This window comes from Mus pahari, chromosome 1 (assembly GCF_900095145.1).
Source record: "Mus pahari chromosome 1, PAHARI_EIJ_v1.1, whole genome shotgun sequence".
Taxonomy (NCBI): domain Eukaryota; kingdom Metazoa; phylum Chordata; class Mammalia; order Rodentia; family Muridae; genus Mus; species Mus pahari.
Genome location: NC_034590.1, coordinates 159,963,296 through 159,989,818, shown reverse-complemented (window position 1 = coordinate 159,989,818; position 26,523 = coordinate 159,963,296). Strand labels below are relative to the sequence as shown.

The 26,523-nt window shown below is 40.4% G+C and overlaps 1 protein-coding gene across 1 annotated transcript in view; it reads right to left on the bottom strand.

Annotated features, from left to right (window-relative positions):
* The window catches only part of Sorcs3 (sortilin related VPS10 domain containing receptor 3), a 590,588-nt gene that overhangs the window by 136,683 nt on the left and 427,382 nt on the right, over positions 1–26,523 (bottom strand). The window contains exons 6-7 of the mRNA XM_021196078.2: positions 19,477–19,541; positions 11,393–11,511 (exon numbers count right to left, since the gene is read on the bottom strand). Of these exons, the coding sequence (XP_021051737.1) occupies positions 11,393–11,511; positions 19,477–19,541 (184 nt within the window). The remainder of the gene's footprint in view (positions 1–11,392; positions 11,512–19,476; positions 19,542–26,523) is intronic.

The window sequence follows — 26,523 nt, the reverse complement described above, 5'->3', positions numbered from 1 at the left end:
CATTTAAAATATCACCAAATAGTTTTCTTTGAATAATTACACTCTATTAATTACTGCCACGGGGCTTTTCTTCCTATCAGAAAGAGAACAATTAGAGAAATAGTAGCTACACCATAGAGACATCTCTATGTCTCATGATGATGTATAAAGTAGTCTCTTCAATAAAGTATCAAAACCTTGATGAACCAAGACCAAGATGTTACACATCTTAAAAGATAATTAAGGCTCAGAACATATCTTGTCTCGTGAGATCATGAGAGACTGATTTCTTTTATGACAGCACTGAAGAAGTTACATAGGAAGATTTTTTTTTTATCCTGCACATATGTTGAACCATGAGCTGATCCCATGAATAATTTAAAACTGAATTTGGCAAAGAGATTGCGTAATCTTTCATTTGACAGGCTTTAGAAAAACGTTTAAAAGAGGGTCTATATACACAGAAGGGTAAGGCTGAGTTTAGTGTGTGGATTACTGATGATTCTCGCCTTTTGTAGGGCTTTGTAGTTTTCAAAGCACTTCAAATGCTTATTAGCAGCTCCCTTGATCCTCACAACACCCTTCCAATTTGCACAGGGCAAGTAGCATGATTCCACTCTACAGAGATGAGCAGATGAGTTCTCTGAGCGTCTATGGAACTTGTCAGTGTTCCCTGGCTGGTACAAAACAGATCCCTGACTACAGAGCAGGTCTTGAAAACCAGAGCCTTTTCCCTCACCTCAGACCCCTGGCTCCTTGAGTCATAAAAACTTGGAGGGCACGGACAATATCTTTTGCCTCTGTCATATCCCATTGCACTTAGCATACCTTATGGGGCTCAGTAGAGATCTATCTCTTAGCTCCGAACACTCATTAGTGGCCAGTACTTAATGAGACATCCAGGATGGTGATACCTTATAACAGAACTACATTTCTCCATACATGAATGAAATCCTTAAAATGCAACAGCAACTGGTTGGCTTGATTGTGGCATCATAGTCATCCACGAAGCAGATTGTCTTTTGCTCCATTCTCATTAAAGTGGGGGTTTCCTCTGGACTACATCCAGAATATTACTAAGAGTTGAAAGTGGTAGTAAATCAATCTATCCCATAATGTCTGTCCCTATGAAATTTTCATAACATCTTCAAAGGATCCAGGATGTTAGTGCCCATTAGGGAGGGTGTTGGAAAACTTGGTTAGACTCTTACCGTGCTGATTTTTGTTTTCATTTCTATAGAACAAAATCATGCCACTTGCTCTGTACAAATTGTTGTAAGACATACAGGAGGTTCAGAGGGTGTATGTAAGCCCTTTTATATGCGCTTTTAGGAATCCTCCAATCTCTTCACTATGAGCAGCAACTAAAAGGAGTTCTTTCTCTGAGTATTTAATTTTCTATGTGTAACCACCCAGGGCAGGCTCAAGATCACCTAAGAAAGCAAGGGAAAGAATTTGTCTTAGGGAAAAGCCACAGAGATTAGAGAGGGTGTGGGGAATAACTTCAGCAGTCAGCAAGGTTTTCCCCCCTTCAAATGTTCATTCTCTCTTCCATTTGAGCATGGAATTTCTATCTGTAATTACTCTAACTTCCCTTGCATTTTAGATACTCGAGGGGATACAAGTGAATGTGAGTGCCAATTTACTCAGTGAGCGAATGAAGCCTCGCATGAAAAGTGACCTCATGAGAAGCTAGGACAGAATTTCCTGTGATCTATAGCGGATACAAGAAACCTTACAAAGCCATTTTCTTGATTGTCGAAGTCCCTTAGTAGCCAGAGTATGAATCTTTTTCCTGGAGGGATTTTAGGCTGATTGTTGTTGAACTAACTGTTCTCTAGAATAACCACTAGAAAAGTTATCCTATGAGGATAAATGACAAGATTGTCCATCAACTTGGCTCAGAATGCAGGAATCAACGTTAAGTCCCCACCCAGCAACCCTGGCCCTTACCTATGGAGGACAGGCTGTTTCTTTCATCTATGTGGAGCACCGGTCTTTCAGGCTGATTCTTTCCCAGTAAAGCATGGCTTTCTGGGAAGAATTAACACATTTTGATTTCATTAGGAAACCCAAGACAGAAAAGGCACCAGCAGGTTAACAGATGGCACAGCATCTTATACAGCTTCGCCTCAAGCGTGGCTAGAGGGCAAGCATAAGGTCCTCTCCAGTGAAGTTACTGATGGTCACCTGCACTGCTTGGCCACGCCTGAAATACAGGGTGAGGTAAAACCTTTGCAGTTTATAAAAATCTACCACACACAGGACAGAGGACTAAGAATAATAGATCTAGGAAAGACAATTTTTATTGGTTATGGGAAAAGCTTTTCTTTAGAGGTACAATAGAGAAGATGTGAAATTTTCATGTGAAATTAACATCATAGTGAGAAGTGTAATGGATTAATCAAATGCTTCTCATTAGTTAGAGGTTTTCTGGGATTTTGCTGTTTAACTGTACTCTCAAAGATATAGAGTACTTACTCATATGCGGAGAAGATATGGCCTTGGTCTCACTTGCTTTTCTAGTGGCTTTCTACTTATAAAAATGGCCTGAGCCGGGCGTGGTGGCGCACACCTTTAATCCCAGCACTCGGGAGGCAGAGGCAGGCGGATTTCTGAGTTCAAGACCAGCCTGGTCTACAAAGTGAGTTCCAGGACAGCCCGGGCTATACAGAGAAACCCTGTCTCGAAAAAACCAAAAAAAAAAAAAAAATGGCCTGACCTCTGACCAATGTAGTCACCAGTGTTTTATCATTGACTTTTACACACATTAGCATCAGAACCCAGTGGTTAAATGAACGCAACTCAACCAAAGCAATAAAAAGAGTGAACAAAACTGTTACTCTTTCTAAAGAAGTACTAAGCCAATGAGATTACTTCCCTACAATCCTCCCCTCCTCCTCCTCCTACTATTATTTATTATTATTATTATTATTATTATTATTATTATTATTATTTTCTGAAATGATACATAAACCCAGAAAATTACTCATATTTTGGGGGTATAATGCAGTATGCTGCTATCTGTGTATATTGGTATATTGTACAATGCTCAAATCAGGGTAGACACCCTGCCCATCCCCACCACCACCCAAACATATACACATGTGCACATGCCCACACAAATGTGCACCACACATGCACATACACATACGCACACAGACACAGCTTGGAAAACTCCAGCTGCCTTTATGGCGAAACACTGTAATTCCTCTCTGCTGCCTGGTAAAACAGCCGGAGCACAGTCATCACAGGCACTCTAGTGAACAACATCACACTCCAGTTCCTTCCTAAGGTTTAACTAGAACTTTGCTCCCTTGCTCAATGCTTCTTCACCTTCCCCTTTCCTCTAGCCTCTCCTGCCTTTGTCAATCAATGTTCTGCCCCCAACTACAATGAGATCAACATTTACAGGGACTCCTGTCACATGTGAATGAAAACCTGTGGTTCTTGTCTTGCTTTACCTGACTGATCTGATTAGCATAATATCCAGACTGACATTCTTTTTAATGGCTGAATAGTATTCCAATATGGTTATATATCACATTCCCTAATATTTATGAGTTAATAGACACTTTGGATTTCTGTAACTATAGCTGCAGTAAAACATGCTGGTGTTTTGGACATACTGATTGCATTTCATTTGGATATACACCTGGTATTTGTTGGACACTCTGGTTTTCCTGAAGTATAAAGCCACCAGAAACAGCAATTGTCTCCCAGTGTGTGGGAAAGGTGACAGAACAGAATGGGTCTTTGGATGAGGTCCTTTTTGTTTGTTTGTTTGTTTGTTTGTTTGCTGTTCTTTTTGTCAGTTCTGTTTCTGCTAGCATTGTAGCCAGACAAATTAAGTGGAAGATTTACCTAAGCACCGTATGCTAAACTTACTGTTATCTACTTGATAAAGTGTATTTTTAAAAAAATCTACCTGTACAAAGTTCTACTTTCAACACCAACCTCCTCAGGGATGGCAAATGCCCTTCCATAGAACACAGAGTCATCGAGGCTAGCATGCGTTGGAGACAGTAGACTCCTGTGAGATGCTCTACACAACTTTTCCCCTTTATCCATGAATTTTCCTTGATCAGTATCATGGGGCTAGCGGACTGGTCCCCATCCTGGTGTGCCAGAATGTTGTCAATCATCATCTATGAGTTTAAACCATGGAGACTTTATCAGTTGGGTGGTTTTCTTCTTCTAAGGCATCTTTATTCATGGGACAGAAAGGACCCTTCACTGCCTTTGGTTTAGAAGCAGATCTTGGTCACCAAAGTAGAATCTCACTTTCTGCATAATAAAGCCCAAACTGACCCTTATTCCAACTTTCCAGTTTATAGTCCCACAAATGACCAGAAACCTGCAAAGCTTTATAAAATCACTTGAGGTGTTTCCTCTTTATTATCAAATGCATACTTAAATGATTTAAAACTGCTTTTAGAAAAAAAGAAAATGAAGTTATCAAAAACATCTAATGGCAGAGGCAGATGTGGACACGCAGACATCTGTAATTCCAACCCTTAGCAGGCTGAGGCAGGAGAACAGTGAGTTCAATGCTTAGGAGCTACTAGAGTTGGTATCAGGTTACTTCTGCGATTTCTTGGTGCAAAGAAGGGTGAGCACCATTATCGGAATTTACTGAAAGCAAAATGGAAGGTTCTCCTCTGCAGAAGGTACAAAGCACCTTGGGCAGAGGGTCCTGACACACAGGTCCTGTGGCTATGCCTAACTCCAGGTTGTCCTCTCTCTGCGTGGTTTTTCCCTTCCGCCATCTTGTGGAGATGTGTGCTTCCGGACAGGAATCCTGCACTGATGCGCATCCAGGAGAAGGTGAAGGGTTCATCATCTTGCCAAGAGCAGCAACGTGTGTTTCCTACTAATGCAGCCTTCATCGCACTGCATTATAACTGCTTAACTGCCTGTGCTCCCCACTGGGCTGAATGCATTTTAATATATTTAAATGAATGAATGGAAGATGAGCACTGAATAACACACTGGGTAATTCCCGGACAGTGGTTCTATAAAAACACAAAGGCGCTCTACACAGGGGCATTTCTTATGCAGTGAGCAATTGCCAATTACCTTAAGTTGTCTTATATTGTTAGCTACAGAAACAAGATTTCCCTGCATGAAAAAAGATAACTAGCTACACTCCCTGAAAATAAGGACCACATCTTATCTTCTTAGTTCAGTTCAGTTCAACAAACACTTATTGAATACCAGTCATTAAGCAAAGTGCAGGAGAAACACGGATGAATAAGATGGAATCAGGGTCCTTATAGCTTACAGACCTGATGGAGGAGATACAATAGACAGGGTTAAGGAAGAATGCTGTAAGGCTTGATCCAGTTCTTACTGAGGATGCCAGGGAACCTAAAGGGCATGCTGCCTAATGCTGAATTTTAAAGACTGATTTTGTCTACCACAGGGGTATCCCAAGTATAAAGAAAATACAAGAAAGACAGAAGCAGCAGGAAGTATCATGGTGGATGCATGGACATGATAGAGTCCATGTTTATTGAAGGGTTAATTAAAGCAAGGGACATTTGTGGCAATAGTGAGTAAAGCATTCTTATGAGGCTGATTCATATGAGAGCCCTAACTACAGAGGTTCTTGCAGACAATGCTAAGGAATTGGATTTCACCCTGCAGGTGATTAACAGCCACAGAGGCTCAGGACATCGATTTCTGTTCTAAATAAAGGACTTTGGAAGGAGTTTGCGAAGGCACTAGGGATTTGGGGTGCTGATCTGAGAGCAGAGAAACCAGTTAGTAAACTACAGCAACATTTCAGAAACACATGATAAGGATTTATAAATGGTTTTAAATAGCCAAGTAATTATAATGCGCCCCCTTTCTCCTCATAAATCATCCTACAGAAGCAAGCCAAACAAGAAGAGCAATGCCGACTACAGACTTAATGAAAATTTAACCATGAAATACAATATATGCGGGAAGGAAGCCACATACATTGTGTTCTAGGGGATTCTGTCTTATGAGAAATACTACTTAGGGAAAAAAATTGTTGAGTCACACAGAACTGAGAATGAAGAAAGCTCTCAATAAACAGAGTTAGAACTCTAATCTTTCACAAGATAAGCATCCTAGATTTTTGATATTTTATTGATGACCTGAAGGATTCAGATCATTAAAAAAAAATAAGCAATAATTTAAAATATAGAGATACAGGTCTAGAGAGGTGGAGAGAGGGTAGTTAAGAGCACTGGGTGTTCTTTTAGAGGACCAGGGTTTATTTTCTGTCTCCCACATAGCCATGGTGGCTTACAATCATCTTTAATTCTAACTCTAAGGGCTCTTAAATGTTTTCCTGGCCTCTATGGATACCAAGCACACAAGAGGTATGCAGATATACATGCAGACAAAAATGCCTACTGCCAATTAGCAGGATGGAGCCCAAGGAATGATATCTAAGGTTGTTCTCTGATCTCCAAATACAATGTGCACATGTGCACACACCTATATTTTCATAAAAACATGCATTTGCACACATATATGCATGAATGTGCATGTGTTGGTGCATGTGCGCATGCACTCATGCACACACACACACACACACACAGAGAGAGAGAGAGAGAGAGAGAGAGAGAGAGAGAGAGAGAGAGAGAGAACAACATAATTAGATCATTTCAATAAGAAAAGAGTTTTAAACAGGAGTAAAAAGAAAGAGGGAAGATACAACAAGAAGGATGAGAAAGATGGGACTTGCTATTTTTGTGGTCAAAGGAGGAGGAGGAAGAAGAGAATATAAAAATATAATCTGGTAAGGCTCAGAAAAGGAGCTAAAAAAAGAAAAATGAGACAGAATGACCCTGTAAACTACTAAATCCAGATGCAAGCACACTGTACAACTGTTTTTATCTCATTTTGTTTAAATTGGGGACAGGAAGAAAAGCTGTCTTCCTTTTGTCAATTTGTTTCACACATTCTGGGGCCTACAGGAAGAATGCCCAAACCATGGAAATCAAGTAAAATATGTCTTTCAGGCTATCTTAAAGGGACTTTTCAGATGATTTTTTTTAAATGGATGAAAAAACAAGTCATTTGAATGAAAGAGACACATTCCCAGGGCTCAAACAGTATAATGACCCCAAGTCACACACAAACACATAACTGGTCTACAAATATGATAAAAAAATGTCTAAGGGTTAGCAAAAATAAACAAAGCAATTCCCCTCCCTAAATGAGAGCCAGGAAAAACAAAACAAGACATCTCAAAGATTAGAATCTCAGACTGCCCTGACCCAGCCACAGTTAGGCACTCAACAAAAGCCAAGTTCACAGGGAAAGAGGTCAGCACATGAAATGTGGACACCAAGAAAGTGATCTTTAGCCACACAGGGACAGGTGAGAGTATTCCCACATTCAAGAATTAGCTGTTCTCCAAAGCTTCAACCAAGGCCAAACCAGACAACTGAAAGTTAAATGTGGAGCTTTTCCCAAAAAACTAATGGGTACAGGTAACAGTATACACCAAAAAACCCTAAGATCAAAACCAATGCAGGACCAACAGGACCAGGAGAACGTGGATGTGCTGAATGACTCAGTCAGCTAATATAATTTGGAAAGGGAATCGTGGGTAGTCACCACAAACCCTATTTTCTCACTTTATCCACATTGCTTCCCAAAATATTTACATTACCAGTCATGTGCTAACACAGTAAGACAAACACTAGAAAATCCTGTGACCAATTTAAAGTGAGCAGTGGAAGACTTAATGAGAAAAAGGAAAATGGAGATACACACAGTCTCCTGGATTTAGCATCATTCACAAGAAGAAATCAATAGATAATCATCCCAAAATAGAAGATCGGGTATTCTGTAAATAGCTATATTCCTAAACTATGCCATTAGAATTAAAATTAAAATATTCCAAACTGTGAAAGGAACAGATGGGAATGTAAGGAAGGCAGACAATAATAATGAGAGTTTTAAGTCATCATAACTACACACTGAGCACACACTGGTAGAAGTAAGGCTTACACACCATTTCTTTAGAGGCGAGGGGCAGAATTTTCAGGGAATCTGGGATGGTTAAGTTCCAATGAAAAACCACTTGCCACGTGGACTACACTGTGTGGAGCTTGATTGCAGATTACTGACACTATTTTTTATAACTTCAGTTTTAAATAGTGGATAGCTTCAAGTAATAGTATTTAACCTGGGTTTATTTGGTGATTAAAGAAATTCAGGGTTTTTTTTTCTTCAATTTTATGGTCCTTGGCCTTGTGGGTAGGTAGTGTGTGTGTGTGTGTGTGTGTGTGTGTGTGTGTGTGTGTGTGTATGTGTGTATTTTCAAGTTTATAGCCTTTTATAGCCTTTTGCCGTAGGGGCAGGGTTGGTTTGGGTTTTTTGTTTTTTTTTTTTTTTGTTTTTTGGCTGTTGTTGTTGTTTTCCAAGTTCATGGCCCTTTGCCCTATGTACCCATAGGGTTAGGGTTAGGATTTTGAGGTTTTAGTTTTGTTTTGTTTACAAGTTTATGGCCCTTTGATCTCTCTGACACCCATCTTTCAACTCTTAGTCGTGGCCTTACTGTCTGGCTCCTTCTCACCTTCCTGAATATAATAAACACTGGTGTGGGCCAGGAACCAGTGTTTGTATCTTTCCTCTTTTCTGTCTGTGCTTCTTTGATTTTTTTTTTTTTTATGATTTCCAAATACTATCAACATTCTATCTTTTAATTTATATATTTAACCATGACAGCCCCACTGCCTCTCTTCCAAAATCTCTGATTTCCCACCCCACATCTCCATGCAGGGCTCAAAGAAGCCAAGCCAGAAACACTTAGTTGTCTGTTTCCTAAGAGTCTGTCCTTGGTCAAGTCATCAAGTCCTACTTAAACAGCAATGGGTATATTCATTAATACCCCAGCATCCAGTTCCTGTTTGTTTGTTTGTTTTGTTTTGTTTCTCTACAACATCAACCATCATGTGGCAGACTTTATAGGGAAAAGAGCTTATCACAGTAAAGGATAAAGGCATAGCACATGTTCACAGACCACCTCTGCTCCAGCATTGTGGTGTTTCACAGAGGCCATGGTCAAGCACAGTCCTAAGGCAGCCCATGGAGGAGGCGCCACAATTAACTTCTTTTTATGGAAAAGTCACATGAATCTGACTGAAAAACTACTCTACTCCAAACTAATGCCCCTGTTACCTCCCATACCCCACAGTGTATGTGCATGATTGTATATGTGTATGTGTGAGTGTGTGTGTGTGTGTGTGTGTGTGTCCCACTAGAATTAGTTTCATTAATTCAAGAGATCTCTGTACTCCTTGTCTTTGCCCCAGCAACTAGGAGAAATTGCACATGGACCTGATAAGGAACACAACCTTACTGAAAAATGCAGCCTCTCCTTTTAAAGCAAAGTAAAGCAGATTTTTGTTCGTTTGTTTTTGTTACAAAATACATTATGAAACACATGTGGAAGGGAGATAGTCTAAACTTGAAGTCACACTTCCAGAAAATAGTTTAACCATATTCATCAATCTATACAGTATTGCCATTAAGAAATGGACAGTCAGTCTGACAAAATCATAAATATCTCATGATCCCGCGTTAAACTTTATCAACAAAGGTGAAGAAAAAATTAGTCACATATGCGGGGGACCATGGCAATGGGCATCAGGTGACAGTGAGTATTCCAAACCAAGGATGCAGCTAAGGGAGGATGTGGATTCCTTCAGCTCAGCCATAGTGAACACTATTTGAGTTTCTGTCCTGAGTGGACTGCGACTGGGTATTCCATCAGCTGTGTCAGCATGAGCTGATCTTGTGTTTCTGACAAACAGCATCCACCCTGGGATGTAGAGAGAGCTATTAACCAAGGGCACCTATCTTGTGATGGAGATCACAGCTCACTAAGCCTAAGGCATCAGGATGTGGAGACAGTACTCAAACTCACAGGAATGCTCAGGCAGCAAGTCCTAAAGAGAAATATGCATTGGGTCATGGGCAGAAATGAGGAACAGCAAGAGTAGTGGTTAGGATTGCATGTTTTGCAGCATGTGTTTTCAATCAACACCTACGAATGAGACAATTCGGAACCTGTGGATAGACCACAACACAGAGAATCAATCCTGGGATGCTGACTTCCACTCTTTCTTTAAAGTTGGTTTTTGGTGGCAGGCTACTTTTCATGGGTTTCCATCAACACAACAAATACTCACTGAACACTCCACTTGCATTGAAATTTTATCTGGCCAAGGGTGAGAGATAAAAGAAGAATTTAAAATATTCTTCTTACCCCTGAAGTATAATATTCGATTTGGAAAGGAGAAGTATCGGTTCACATCTGGCAAGGGATGGCTTTAATAAGCCGTGAGCTAGAAAAATGTAACCTTGAGCAAGAAGGTACACTGGAGGGCAAGGTGCATCCTCGAAGAGGAGATGCGATTGATCTGAACTGAAAAGCTAAAGAGAAGACAGAGAAGAAATTCATTCAGGAGCAAATTTAGGGAAGTGTCAAAGTTCAAGTTTGCTTTGGGAAACCATTTGCCAAACAACTGAGAGTAAACAATGGATATTGGGAAACAAAAGGTTGTCATCAAATGTCAAGCTTGATATATCAGCTTATCAGGTATGTGCATCTGTCTATCTATCTATCTATCTATCTATCTATCTATCTATCTTCTATGAATCTATGTATCCATCTATCTATGAATCTTCCTATCTATCTATCTATCTATCTATCTATCTATCTATCTATCTATCTATCTATCATCTACCTACCTGTCTCTTTTTCTCGCTTTGGAATGGTGCCCTTTACTTTTGCATATATTCCACTAATTTTGTATCTCCTTGAACTACACAGTAGACACTGCAAACTCAACATATAAAGATTTCATTTAGTTTCCTCAAACAATCAATTTCTTGTAGAAAAGGACTTGAGAGTTGGACATTCTAAAAAGTGATCAGCACTGGAAGGGGAATGGACAATTGAGCAAGTTTTAGCCTTTTCCAGAAAGGAAATCCGCTAATCCTGGCAATGTCTAATTTACTGCAGGATTTTGCGTCTAAGTCAGAGAAGCCACTTTGGACAGAAACAGAGCATGGTGTAACTTTGATAAATTACTTAAGTCAAAGCCTATTAGACATTTGACTCTAAATAACCTCAGACCTCAAAGCCTAATTATCTCGACAGCTCTGTTATCCTGAACTGGCAATCTGACTGAAGTATCCCCTGGTAAGTAAAATCTCCAGGACAGACACTGACCTGTAAAACCTTCAGAGTGCAGGAGAAGTCTGGAGTAGCCCAGGGCCTGGAACCACAAAGTTGGTGAAGGACAGTGTCTCGGCTCCACACCTTCCCATTCCCAGGAATGCCATTCTCACCTGTAGCAAGCATCCAACCTCACTTGTCTCCCTTCCAACTGTTAACTATGCTAATAACACTCACCTGAATGAAGATATATTCATCCTGGACAACCAAGGAGCTGATGTCAATGGAGCGGGCAAAGGGGCCACTCCGAGTTGTCTCAGCACATTCTTGGATTCTGCAGGTGAGGTAGTGGGCATCTGAAAGAAAGGGGCATGATGACATTTAGCAGCAAGGTAAATGGCCAGCCAAGACCCTTGCAACACAGCCAATACCCTTGGACATTATGGGGAATCACAGACTAATATTTTTTTAAGTAACAATGAGATTTTACTTTCTTGTACACAGAAATTGAAGACACTACCCCCAAAATGAGGGTGATACCTGGGTTCACTAGGAGAGTAGAGAGCTAATCTCATTTACTCCCGGTAAAAGAATAAATCCATTTAGCTTTTGAAAGAAAACATTTGAAGAAGCTTTTAGAAATTTATATGCACATTTTTTTTGCAGTAATTTTAATTCAAAGAAGGTTTCTATAGAAAGACTCATATATTTTCACAAGAGGAAAGGCGGGAATGTTCATTGTGACATTATTTACAGCAATGTAAAACTGAAAATAGGTTAAATGTCCATGAATTAAGGAACATTTGAAACAGCCAAGGTATATGCTCATGACAGAGTATCATGCCATTATTACAAAATTTGGCAGGTACATGTGCATCAACAGACTCTCCATGATGCATTGATTTACCATGTTTTGAAACTGTATTTTCTATTGTGTACAAGTATGACTCATTGATAACTTTAAACTTGGTCTTTATATACACAGGTCTGTGCTTCCATTACACAGAATAAAGTTTTAAAGGTCTTATATAAACATTAGATATGAACACGTTAGGAATGGGATGGATTTAAGTTATTATATAATATTTTATTACTGCTTGAGTTTTGAATGATATACATATTTATTATGGTTGCAACAAGAATAAATTCACTTACTACTTACATAAAACTTACATAAGTATATGCAAGAAAAATATCTACATTTGTAGTCACGGTTATAACTAAACCACAACAACCAAACCTCACATGATAAGTGCAGAACTACAGAGTCATCCTGGGAAACAATGTATTCAATTTCTTGTTCCTTCAGGAAAAAAACTACAAGTGAGTCTTTGTGAAGAAATTACCCTGCAAATTGCTTTAAACACAGTTATTGTTCATTTTATGGAATTAAGAAATAAATGGCAAAAATGAAAAGTAGATTGCTTTAAAACTCCAAGTTGAGCAGCTTATTTTTTTCCATCATACTTAATTTCCCTTCAATGATAAAATTACAAATTTTTGGGGGTTGTTAGTTCGTTGTTTTAAAATATCGACAAACTATAAGCATACTCTGGCCTGGCAGTTAAGTCCTATGATCTCAGGTATTCGGGCAGGGAAGGCAGAAGATGACAAGTTCAAGGCTGCCCTAGGCCTTCATGAGACCCTTTCTCAAAGTAATTGGCTCTAATACATTATAGGCAATCTGGTTTTAGACCTTCTGGATTTCTAAATACTATATTAGAATACTTATGTTTAATGCAAAATATTCTAATTTTTAAGTTATTTTTTTTACAGGCCATTTAAATTTCAAATATAGTACAGAACAGTGCTGTGTGGCTAAGCAAACAAGACCACAGTCCAAAGGAGACCCAAGAATGACTTAACACACAACCTATGCTCTTTCATTTATCCGGGTCCACTTCGCAAGGGGGACATGTTTCTGGTCCCCAGACCCTGACCATGCAGTAAGATCAGTCTTTTCAGCGCTTCTGAGTTTGTACTGAATGTGTCCTCTCTTTTGTTTTTGTTCATAAATGAAGCCAAGAGTGGCCTGGCTTTCCACTTCTTGCTGAGAGGAGAGGGGAAGGCAGGGATGCCAGGCTGTGCTGTGGAACACAATGTCTGCCCATCGGGGATATGTTTGCATATGTGCAAGCTTACTAATTTGCTCCTTGACTAAAGCACCAAAATGCAGCAAAAGGCTGCATGTAAACACATGTAAAGAAATCACAAACACCAGCATGAAAACCCGTGTCCTTGTCAGTCAGTGTCTCCAAAAGCTCTTCACTCTGCTAATCAAAGGTACACGTGGGAGGGCCACTTGCTTACACTCACCGAAAGGCTCATTCTTCCCTGACTGTTTACTATGCTTTTTGCATTTGAACACTCTGAAAGAAGAATCAAGTCTTTTCAAGGCCACCCCAAACAAAATCAACACCTACTCAAACCTTGGCCGGTGACAAGTAGGAACCGGTGCCAAACTCATCCTACAGCCTGGCTCTGGCTCTGCTCGCCAGTGTGTGGCATGGGATGACAGGTTCCATTTAACAAGACACCAGCACTTACATGAGTTGCTGAAATCCACTTCATATTAAGAGACCTTGCAGTCTTTAGCCAGACACGTGTGCTGGAAGTCTCAAGGCTTTGATTTTCCAAAACTCAGAGCTATAGTAATGAATGCCATTGTGGCCACTGCCCAATGAGAACTCAGTGGGAGGGGACAGTGGATGTCCAGTCCACCAATCAGAAATTAGAGCTTGACAGGAAAACCTTTGTGTGTCAAGGCTGCACAGGAAATTCCATTTGTTTCAGGCTCCATATTTCTAATAGATCTCAAGTTGTGACTATAGCAAGAGCCCCTTCAAATGAGGATAAATATGACTATATGTAAAGTTCTATGATGGAACCCAGACGGATATTTATCATATACACTGAAATCCCAAAACAAGCTGCTAACACCCTGGCCTTGTTTTGCTTGTTTGTTTTTGGTAATACCAGGTACCAGTCACAGGAAGAGACTCAGATCAAGATTAATGATCACAGTGTGGCACTTGAGGACAAGGCAGTCGCAATCCTGCATTAATTGTAACAACAACATCTCATCTGGGAGGGGTAGACTAAGTTAGATTGTCACCAGGATTCACTCTATTATCAGCTAAGTGTCATTTATACTGTGAAGGGAAAGGAAAGAAGCTGTAGTTGAGAGTATTCACTCATATACTCAATTAGTACCAAATAACACTGGCATCGTTGTCAGGAAGGAAAATTTGTGTGGATGGTAAAGTCATATCCTGAGTTTATACTGCTATGGACATCCTTTAAGTGCCAGGCTTGTGCACAAAGAAAAGAACATACCCAAGATAGAAACAATAAATGAAAAAAGAAAAAAAAAAGAAAAGAAAAAATAAGGAAGTGACTTTTGAGGTTAGCTTGTGGACAGGAAACTCTGATGTGTGAAGAGGGGATCCTTGAAAAGAAGAAAACTTCACCTGGACTTGAGCATAGACAACGCCTTTGAGCCATACTGCCAAAGTGCCTGCCGGAGGATCTACTGTATGTCACTATTATTACTGAGATGGAATTTTCTGTTCTTCATTTCAAACATCCTCAAGTAAGAAGAAAAACTACGGAGACTAAACTCTAGAAGACCCACTCAGACTGCTGTGTGAGAACTCCGGGTAGTGCTTTTCCAGCTGGGGGATTCTTATGACTAAATGAAAAGGCACCTTTTGTCATGCATTTCCAAGAGATGGTGTGGTGACTACTCCATTTCCAAAATGAAAGGTCACAGCCAAAAAGGATGTCCTTGGTACCACAAATAGAGGGATCTGCTAGGTACCTCTGTAATATCTGGCCGGGTTTCCAAGTAGCTGTACCGTTTTAGCAGGATGCTTGGGAAAGGCCTTTGCTCTCCCAGGCTGAGATAGCCTCTGGGCATCCTCACTCCAGCACATGGTTTCTGCTGGTGTGAAGGGCTGCCTTAGCAGGGCTGCCTCGTTTCTTTGGCATTCACCACAGTACACAGGAAGCTGCGGGTGTCAGACACTCCTTGCTATTCTGGGAAATAGGAAATAGGAGTTCAGTTTTCTCAAGTGACTCCCAGGCCAATGACAGAGACAGCAGATTTACAAATGAAGGTGCCTTGAGATTTGTGTACCAGCATCCCGGAATTTGGCCAGAGAGGCAGTCTAACACCCCGAGAGCCTCATTTCATTCTGAGGAGGCTGCATGCATGCGAGGCGCTGTCCAGGGCTCAAGGAGGAAGCTTTCAACTTGCCATATTCAGCAAGGCAAACTCCTCTCCATACTGACAAACTCCACAGTCCAGTCCAACTTGGGCTTTACAAGGCTTTTCCAAAAGAGCTGCACCCCTATACCTGCAGAACTACTGCTTGAAGCATCTTCTCTCTTCCGCTGGCTTTATAAAACCACAGTAAGCGGTACTTAAACAAAATTGAATTCTATTAAAAGCCTATACATTTTCATTGCGCTGAACTATATAGTGACTTGCGATTACACTTTGCCTTTGAGATTACTAAATATTCACACTTCCTAGACATGGGGCCTCTTGCCACCTTGAAGAAAAGAACTTTCCATGATTCGCTCAACTTCCTTCCCTCTGGGTAACATACATATTGTCAGAAGTTGAAAAGTGAATTAAAATTTTGAACAAAAAGCTAATTCAGCTCTTTGGGTCTGTTCTTGAGAAATACCCAGGAGCTGTTTATTTTAAATAACAATATTACTCTCAGATGCAAACACATAAAAATGAGCAGATTCAAGGGGACTCTGAAAACTTCTTTAGCTTCTCTAATACTATTTGTCCTTGACTGGAAAGTGGGACTAACTTATTTACATGAAGTGCAAATCAAAGGCTGTGGCATTGATCGAAAAGCCTAATTTAACACCAGAGGCACAGTGGATACTAAAATACAAACAAAAACATGGAGTTCCTATCCCTTCAATTGGGCTTAAGACTTTCATGCTCTAGTGAAACTTCTGATAAAGGAAAAGTCCAGCAATCTCTGCCTTCTTATGGCATAGGAGACAATCTGGCAAAGTTACAGGCATTCAAACATCATGGCGACCCGGGCTGACTTCATTGAGAGCTGTGTCTAATTCATATGAAATAATCTATCATAGATTATGATGGTAGAGGTTGTGCTGATGATTGATGATGGTCGTGATGATAACGGTGGTGATAATGACTCAAGAAGTGATGATGGTGGTGATCATAATGATAAAAATAACAAGAACAGCATTTTGGAGTCCTTGTTATCAGTTCGGAAAATACTTTAGGACCATGTGGATTACCTTATTAAATCTTTCAATATTACAATAAGAAACTGTCACTCTCAATATACCATCCCAGGATTATTAATGTCTTCATTAAGTTGCCAGCTGATTGAAAGATTTCCCTGTGTCCCACAGCTGAGACTTCAGGATAATGACAGAGCTTGGGTCTGAACTTGCGGAATTTGGTTAAGAATTTGTAATCCTAAATACTACGCATTCAGAACACAGCAGGAAAATGAGAACCTACATCCCAGTTCAGACCCAGGCATGTTAACACATTTTGACAACTTAGGAACAATGCAACCTGAGGAAGCCCTATTTGCTCCTTCTTACAAACAATCCTAACCTTTTTTAAAACAAAGACGACTTTGTGCCCTTAATATACAAAGTGGAGTTTCACTGTAGCTGCTCTAATTGAGGCAAAGGCTCTCAGTCTGCAGACCCAGTAACTAAGCTCCACTCCCCTTCATCTTGGCCTCTGAGTTCCTAAAGAGTGATGGAATTATAGGCTAAGATATTTTAAGATGTCTCTAGTGTTTGGAGTTTAGTCTGATGAACTAATAAATGATTTAGTGAGCCCAGCCCATTTGATTACTTATGTCTGCATTGGATGTTGTTAAGAATTACTGAGCTAATAATTTCTGCATTACTTCTCCCCCATATCTCTTTCCAAGTCAAAGGATGTCAAAGCCTTCCTATATATCCCTATATAAATGAAAGCACTGATATGCTTTGGGGTCTTTTAGATAGGCGCATTGAGGCTGTAACCCAACTGCCTAACTCAATGTCCCCAAGCAAGTAGGTCATAGCCCTAATTCCATAATGTCAGCTAGGGTTACCTCTTCTGATGGGGGAACGTTAGAGTATTAGTAAAAGCCCAATAGAAAAAGTTACCTCTGGTCAAGAGAATAGACTCTCTGGCCTGGGTGAGACCTAGTTTTCTTGCTAAGCCTGATTGATCTCCTGGATCAAGAACCACACCTAGGAAGGCAGGCTCACCTTAAGCTATGCTAAAGGGATAGGAAGAATCATTTTGTGTCCCCACAAGATGCCCTAAGACCAAGTTTGTGCATGGTAATCATCAGCGATGATGAGCCCAAGATGACATGAAGCCCTCTGGGTCATCGCTAGGCTTGTTGTTTGGTTGATTGCTCTGCTAAACTCTGCTTTGCTGTCAAGTTTATACAACAATAAGATCCATGTTAACAAGTTGATTAAAACTATATAAAGCAATAGATGAGGTATCAAAGAAAGGCTAAGAACCCTGAGCAAGGTCAACTGATTTCTAAATGAGGCAGAAAGCACAGTAAATGTTTCCTAATGGATTCTGTAGATAGAGCAGGTCAAAGCAAGATATGCTTACAAGTTTTATACTTTGCATGGTTTCTACAACATTCTGCTGCTATTTGGTCATCTAAGAACCCTCTGAGGTGAACAGGAAACAGAGAATATTCTGCTCCAGAGGGTACTGAAGCACAGAGATGTAAAGATTCTTTTTCCCCTGTTCTTATAGGCAGGGGTGTATTCTATTGTGTTTTAATTAGATTGCTTATGTCTGTTTCTGACCTAGAAGATTCTATATATTAGAACAAAATAGATTTTAATCTAAATTGATTTTATTTTTCCTTTGAAAATATATCCCTATAAATATGTTAAATTCTGGGAAGCTAAGTATTATAGTTTTATCAAGGCATTTTCAGATTTTTATGCATGTGTTATTTATGTGCACCATATATAAGGAATGTCCTTAGAGGCCAGAAGAAAGAATTTGATCCTAAGGTACTGGAGTTACAGAAATTTGTGAGCTGCAATATGGTGCTGGGAATCTAACTCTGGTCCTCTGAAAAAGCACCAGTGCTCATAACCACTCAACCATCTCTCTCGAGGCTCAAATGTTACAATTCCTATAACAACTGGCTCGACACAAATTCAGTAAGCTATATGCAGCCATACAAGTTACAACAAACGTTGTAGTTTGTCTGTCTTGATCTTTCCCAGGTCTTGTGAATGTGACTATATCTCCTGTGAGTACATGAGTGTAAACAGCCAGGTCACATACCGAAGACAGCATTTTATAACACTCTCTCTTATCCTTAAGTTCTTGAATGTTTTCTGATTCCTCTTTCATAGCAGAACTTGGGAGTTCCCAAAGCTACACTACTTATTGAGGAGTTAATGCCAGCTGATAGATGCTTGGGGAAGGGAGTAATTCTCTTTGAGGGTGTGGTCACTGGTAGATTGTCCATGCTTCAGTAGGTTTCCACACACACACACACACACACACACACACACACACACACACACACACGAGCAGCATCAAATTGACTTAGTGGGTTTTAAAAAATTAAAAAATGAAAGCATGAAATTGGGAGGGGGTTTATTTGTTAAGAAGGATCTTGAGGTAGCACAAGAGGGAACAGGCAAGATAAATATGATATTATATACTTACATGAACTTCTCAACAAATAAATTAAGAAACTATCCAAAGGTTATATACTTGAACTCTTGGGGGGTCCATCATTAGAAAAGACCCTTTTGTTTGCACAGATAATGTAAGTCTTACTACTGTATCTCCAAGGTCAAGAACAAAGTCTAGCACATTGTAGGTTATATTTAAGTTTCTGACCAATAGAAGTACAAGATTTTTTTCAAATAACTGCTGTTAATTTTTCCAGGAGTCATATCCATCGAAAGGATTCATTTGTTAAAGCAAGTGGTCCCTGTGGTTTACCATACGGATATAAATGCCTAGATGAGCTATAGAGGCCAATGTTTGAATTACACCAAAGATGCTCAGGAAATCACTAACAGGGGCAGCAAAATACATCCCACTTACATCCCCAGAAAATTCATTCCTGGTGGTTTATGTCAGTAACAGTCTCCCTTGCAACTGGAAGTCTCTGTCTACACTGGGAAATGGGGATGGATAAGGCTGTAATAGACCTTAAGGCTTTTCATCTTCCCAAGCCATTAAAATGCAAATCAGGGCTGGAGAGAGACCTCAGGCAGATCTCTGGGCATAGTGTGATCTCACCAGCACTCACATCCATCTGCTGTCCGCACTTCCATGTGCACCAGGTCTGCCTCCTTATCCAGTCCAGACACCGACCTGGGGGGAGAAAGGGAGAGACAGGCTGAGTAAGGCCAAGCACAGGGGACAGCAGAGTGATACACGTCTGGGCTTACTCAGCACTCTGAGCTCGGAAACAACTCCATCCTGCATTCGGGGGGCTGACACAGTGCAGCCATTGGCAGCCCCAGAAGTATGGTTGGTTTTAGAGACTGCCACCTGCAACCGCCCGTGATGCAGGACTCACACAGCTGTGTCAGTGCTCCAGCCTCTTGAAAAACCAGAGTTCATGACATGGGGATGCCAGCCTGAATCTCTGTCCTTGAGCCATCCCTGTCACTTTGGACCTTATAAAAGTTTTTTGTGAGCCTCTCTCCCCACCATCTGTCTTCTCAGTCATGACATTTCCCCCTTTGTTTTAGGAGCTGAACTAGAGCTCTGCACATGCTCACTGAGAGGCAGGCCTTCCACCACGGAGCTGTGTCTTCAACCCAAGACACCTCTAAATATCCATATTATTGCTCTATCCATGTCTTACACATAGAGCACTACCTGTTTTTCCTTCCCTGCTCCGTTGCTCTCAAGGTCTGTCCTCATCAACTGAGTGTGTCTACTCTTCTTTCCACCTTTGTTTACAAACAACCACTGTTTGGCTGCAAATACTCAAAATCTGGTGCCTGGGACAAAATGGTACTAGGTTGAGAGAAACCTGAGACTTCCTTGCCAGCAGCTTGAAGAGGATAAGTTCAGAGACTGTGCAGAAGACACTCTGCCTATCTTTCTCAAGGCCACCTGGGCAGTGGTCTCCTCTCCTGCCTTAGACATCCAGACCAGTGTGAGATGCACAAATCCAGCCACAAGTGCCAAGAAACACACTAAAACCTCCTTGCACTGAAAAACACAGAATCAAGGTCTCTAGTACGCCCTGATTCACAGGATTTGTAGGACGTCACCATCACAGATGGCACTTTTAGAAACAGAGCCGTTGCCGATGTTATCAGTGACTGTATTCTGTCATAGCTAGGTGACCTCCAGTTTAAACCATCACAATACCAGTTTTCTGATTTTCCAGGCTTCAGAACGTAAGAGAAGCAAGTTAGGAAGAGCATTTTTTAGAGGACAACTGCCTAGACAGTAAGAGAAGTAGAAAACACGGCAAACAGACCTAAAACTCAATCTCCACATCACAGGTCCCTGTGTTTTCCAATAGCACTGAGGTGTAACTATGTTAGAGATGAATTAGATGCCTGACAGCTACATGAAGTGATGAAGAAAGTGAAAAAAAGAAGCAGGGTTATACATAGTGTTCTTAGTTAATGCACCAGGGTGACAAATGATATAAGATAGAGAAAATTAAATTACTTTTGTTGATTAAAATAAAACAATCATGTCTTAAAAGATCAAACTCCCGTCAGATAAAGCATTTACTTCTGTAAATTACTTCTTTTCCCCCAAAAAGCTAAACAACCAAGGGATATTTTCCCCTATGATTGTTAATACATTTCATTTTGTTTCATTTATCTCATTTGATCCTAAGAGAAAATCTTGGACCTAAATACACCAGCCATCATTATTCATTATTTGACTGGAAGAGAAACTGAGGCATGGAGAGCTTAGTCATCTCAGATCACATAAGACCCACTCTGAAGTTGAACGATGGCCTGACTTTTCCTTATGGGCCAGTTCCAGTAGCCTGTTTTCCTCTATTTCTATGCTCCTTCTCCCTGTGACAAGTCCACCCATTCTATCCCTCCAGAAACCCTTCCTCTATTTATGATACAGGTCCTTTTGTGTTCTAGTCAGAACTCTGGCCTCTAGTAGTCCTACAGGCTTAAGAACATCGCCAGTAGAGGTCATAAACTAGCAGACACCTGCCTAGACTTATGAAGCCAAAAATCAATGAGAGTGGGACCACAACACTGGTGTTTTTAAAGTACCCAAAGGACTTGCACAAGTAACCATGCTGTAAAACCCCATTGGAACAGTCTTAACTGTGACCCCTAGATCCAAATCTTGCACAAAACATCAGTGGCTGCTCTTGTCTTAATGCCAAAAGACGTTGTCTTAGCTTCAGGGTTCTCAATTTAGCACAGTCAACACCTATACTGCATAGTTCTCTGTTGTGGGGTCTGAGCTGTGCATCACAGACTTGTTGAACAGTTCTACCATCTACATATAGCAGCATCTTTGCAACTGTGACAACGAAAAAGTGATTCTAGATTTTGTGAACCATTTCCTGGTGAGAGACAAAACTACTCACAATGGAAAGGCACTGCTGCCACTAGATACACCCAGCTGTTCCCTGGACTTTGTACCACGCCTCCTCACAGGTAGCAAACCTAAGTCCTTGGATCTGCATTTCCTCACCTGGTTCGAATAGTAATATTTCTGTGAAGCCTGTGAACTATGGTTATTGTGGAATATGCCATGTCACTGGGAAATTAACAGACACTAAAGAGATATAGTCAGGTAAAACAGATATATTCAGATAAGTCAGCCTTTAAGTCCCAAGCCGCATTTCTGAAAACACCGTATAAACAATATGATAATAAAAAAGACAAAACAAACAAACAAACAACAACAAAGAAAAAGACAAGTGGACATGTCAGATAATGTCTGTTGTGGGCAGGGTAGGTGGGAGAGCAAGAGATGCCTTGGTGGAAATGTGTGGGGAAAGGCACAAGATAACACTGACAAATGCTAATGAGTACAAAGAACATCTAGTATCAGGCATTGTGTTTGGTATTCATAAGCATTATCTTAATTAATTGTTGAAATGAGTTTTTAAGGAAAGTACCATTCATCTAATTTCCCTCCGTGGTAAAGAGGATAATAAGAGAGATTAACTGATGTGCCTGGAGCCACAGGATGATAACAATTCACAGATCCCGAAAGCACACATGTGGTGGGCACTGTCTTACACAGAAACTCTGGTCTTATTTAATCCTTGAGCCTACTCTATTTGTTGGGAATCAATCCTTTCCTCTATTTAAAGAAGGCCCAATCAGGCAATGAGAGCTTAAGCCACTTGCATCCAGTTATATAGCTACGAAGCAGCAAGTGTGGCACTGAAGCCAGGTAGATGAGTTTGAGCCAGGCTTAGCTTCTCCCATGAACTGCTGCATCTACCTAAGGGAGACTAGAATCTGAGTCAGCCACTTCGTTTAGAATCAAGGTTCTAGCCAACAATATCCCTGCTCCCATATGTAAATTCTACATAAAGAAGCATTGTAGGAATATCCTGTATAAGTCTAGAAACCTTTTGTTTCTTGACCACTCAGATGGGGAGTAACTCATATTGGTGATATTCCATATGAAAGGAATGATAGAAATAAGTTAAAGAGCAAGTAGATCAATATAGATGATAGAGGAATAGAGAGTAGAGATTTTTGAAGTGAGAGATGAAAGAGTTGATGGAAGGCATATTTGTAAGTTGTCCTGACTCTTGATGTCTGAGGATGGAGAGGTCTTCAATAGATAAGAGGAGTTTCAAGGATGTGATGGGCAATGGGAGATAGATGAGAGGCATGCCCACGCAGATATGGCAATCAGGTGAACAGGGGATCCTGAGATTTCTTCTACAACCAGCATCCAAATTCCTTGACCTCCTGGGACTAACATCAGGACAGAGCATGTCACCAGGCCAGGGCCAATATCCAGAATAGAACAGGCCACAAGAAAATAACACTCCACCATTTATGTCACATAAGAAGAAAAAAGGCTTGAAGGAAGATTTTGACTTCTAGTTTCAATCTGCTGAAACGGCCCCATAGCCACAAACCTACAAAACAGAGTATCATGCTGAAAGAAATATAATAGAGAAATACTTAGCTCCTAGTGCCTAGGAAACAGAGATGGAAAGAAAGGATCTGAAAATAAAATATACCAACCCAAGGCATGTTCTAGGCAAGCTTCTTTCTCCAGCAAGGCTCCACATCTTAGTAATCTATCCAACTATCAGTTCTTTAATCATCAATTAAACACCCATCAGCCATCAACTAAGCCTTAAACTCAGGAGCCTGCAGAGATCCTTTTTAGAAATGATCCAAACCAAACCATGCTCCCTGTCAGTAGTGACTGCACCAGGGCAAAGATATAAGCATCTCACTGAAACTGCACGGAAGAAAACTCTTAGCACATCTCTCCAGAGCATCAGGTGGTAAACAGAAACTGTGCCGGACACATTATTGCTCTCATACTATAAACAAGCCATCAATAGTAACTGTGTTTAACTATACCATAATTCTGGTTTTAATTATGACAGTTTAAAATAAAATTACATGCAACAAAATAGAATTAGGATATTACAGTCATATACAATCTGTGAAAAAAAAATAAAAAACCTCTATGAGGAGTTTTCAATTCCTTAACCATGAATTCTGTTAAGGGGCTCAACTGAAACATAACATGCACAACTAGATATAATTAATTTTTTTGACTACTCATCAGTCTTCATTGAGAAGGGTTCGTGGCTTTGTTGCCAACACCTAGAACACTATGCATGTATGTGATATAAAATAAGAGGATCACAACACTAGCTTCCTAGAGTCAGATTACATTGACTAAGCAGTAAATACTGACATTGCTGGTGGTTCATGGGAAATATTCCATGTTAGCTATTATTCTTTTATGTGAAGAACAAAATGAACTAACCTGCCCTCTAGCCTTCTTTCTTTTCTCCCCTTTTCCCAGTCTTACATTTGCTGACTGCCTAATTATGGGTCTTCTAGGCAGCAGATAAAAAAAAAAAATCCCTCCACCAGGTGTTCAGTTGAGTCAAGCTCTCCCTGTTTATATTCCTTATCTGATCACAAACCATCAGAAAATGATTTTGGATGAGAATTCCTTTAATAATAAAATGGTATTATTCTCCTTGGGTTAAAAGATCATTGCAATAGGTTGAAATCACCTTTGTATCCCTACCAGACATGTTCATTGACATAAGAGTTTACTGTTGAATAATCCATCAGGGTATGCAATCACCATGCTTGTCAGAGGGAAAATCATCAGTAAATATTTGCTGAATGGCTGATTAAAACAATTTCAGTCAGACAACCTCCATAAGACCCTGCCTTGAGCATCCTTTAGTCTCTAGACAAGCTCGTTGCAGACAAACCAGCGCTTGCTCTCCACACTCCAGAGATTTGTTCACCTCACACTGCTCACTTTATTCTAAGAAAGGGAAGATTTCAGGAAACAAAACCCCAAACCTAGACAGAGCTGCACAATGTGTGAGGTGGTTTCTTTTTAGAGGTATTTGTCATTATTTATCATTAACCTAATAACAATTGATGAGCCCAATGATGGCATTGAAAATAACGTGAAACATGAAACACTGAAAGGAAAGACGGTGATTATTCTCTCTAATTAGAAGCCTTTTCAAGTAATGATAAAAGACCAAGGGCACAGGAAAAAGAGAAACCAGGGAGACACAGCAAACCTCCAGGGAAGACACTGAACTCAGCCCCTAGAAGCTCCACTCAGACACCACTGATCGAAGACTGGCAACGAGGTCATAAGCTGCCCGTTTATTTTTAGCAACAGCACCCTCAGTGAGAACAGTCTTCATGTCCACTCCCATAAAGTAGGTCAGACAGGAACATCTCAGGATCCATGACAGCTCACCTCAACAGGACAGTCCCCCGGAGAGCTGGACACAGCAACCTTTGAAACACCTCCGTCTAATCCAGCCCCTTCATTTCACAGATCAGAAAGCAGCCTTTGTAAGCAGCCAGAGACACAGAGAGTTTCTGTCGAGGGGCCCTAGATTCCAACTTGGAACTCTAGTCCCAGCCTCTTCATAGCACACTTGGTTGTCAGGAAGGAGTGGTGGGGCCAAGAGCCTGGGCTTTTTTTTTTTTTTTTTTTTTTTCCTGTCTGTGAAGGTATGAATTGCAAAGCACAGATTTCCCAAGAAATCATAGAAATGAACATTTGAGGGGTGGGGTGGGGTGGGGTGGGGTGGGGTGGGGGAAGCCAAAGCCAAAATACCAATAAGGTCAGAATATCCATGCTTTACTGACTGATCAGTGAGACATTTAAATTACAAAATATTTTATAAATAGTAACTGAACTGATAAATTAGAGTTACACACATGAACAGGGGTCAATATAATGTTTTGACATGTGTACACAATGTATAATTATTTAAATTAAATTAATTATCATATGTAAAAAACACATCCACCCATCCCACATACACACACATATTTCTTTTTTTTTTTTTTTTGCTTTGTGATTAGACATTTGAAACTATCTCCTATTTTGTAATGTATATTATTGGAGAGTTGTCACCTAACAGGCCTGAGTTTATCTCTCAAATGCACACCACCGCTTCCTCCCCAAAGCTCTCTAGGTGGAATACAAATTGTACAATGTGCTCCATAGTTGCATTTATGGCTTATCTCAGCGCCTACTTCTCATGGAAGCTCTTTGCATTGACTTTATATTAGAATTTCCTGGGGGAACTGTATGAAAAATGTTAAACACCAAAGCACAGGCCCTACCCTGGGGACTTTGGTTGAGTTAAACTGGTGCATTAGACTTCCCTCCCTGAACCTCACAGCAGTGGTAGCATATAATGCTCTGATGTTCTGAGCATTAAAACATGGTGCTTGGGTATATCTAGCGTTTCTGACCCAGGTGGTTGATATACGGTCCAAGAAATTTTCATTCTTAGGAAGTGCATACAAGTTGTAATGATGGATCTGGGGTGACACAAGTGCCAGGAGGTGGGTCTGTGAACCCCCGAGAGCTAGGAACCACCCAATTAGAGTCCAAAACTCAGTTTTGAGTTGTGAAGGCCTCTTCCTTCCATGTATCAGTGGTGCAGGTAAGATCATCCATTCTGTTGTCAACCATTCTGAGGTCAGTGAGGGATCACGGACACTGCACCTCACCTTCTCCATGTCTCAAGTGTTTAACAATTGGAAGAAGAAGAAGAGGAAGAAGAAGAAGAAGAAGAAGAAGAAGAAGAAGAAGAAGAAGAAGAAGAAGAAGAAGAAGAAGAAGAAGAAGAAGA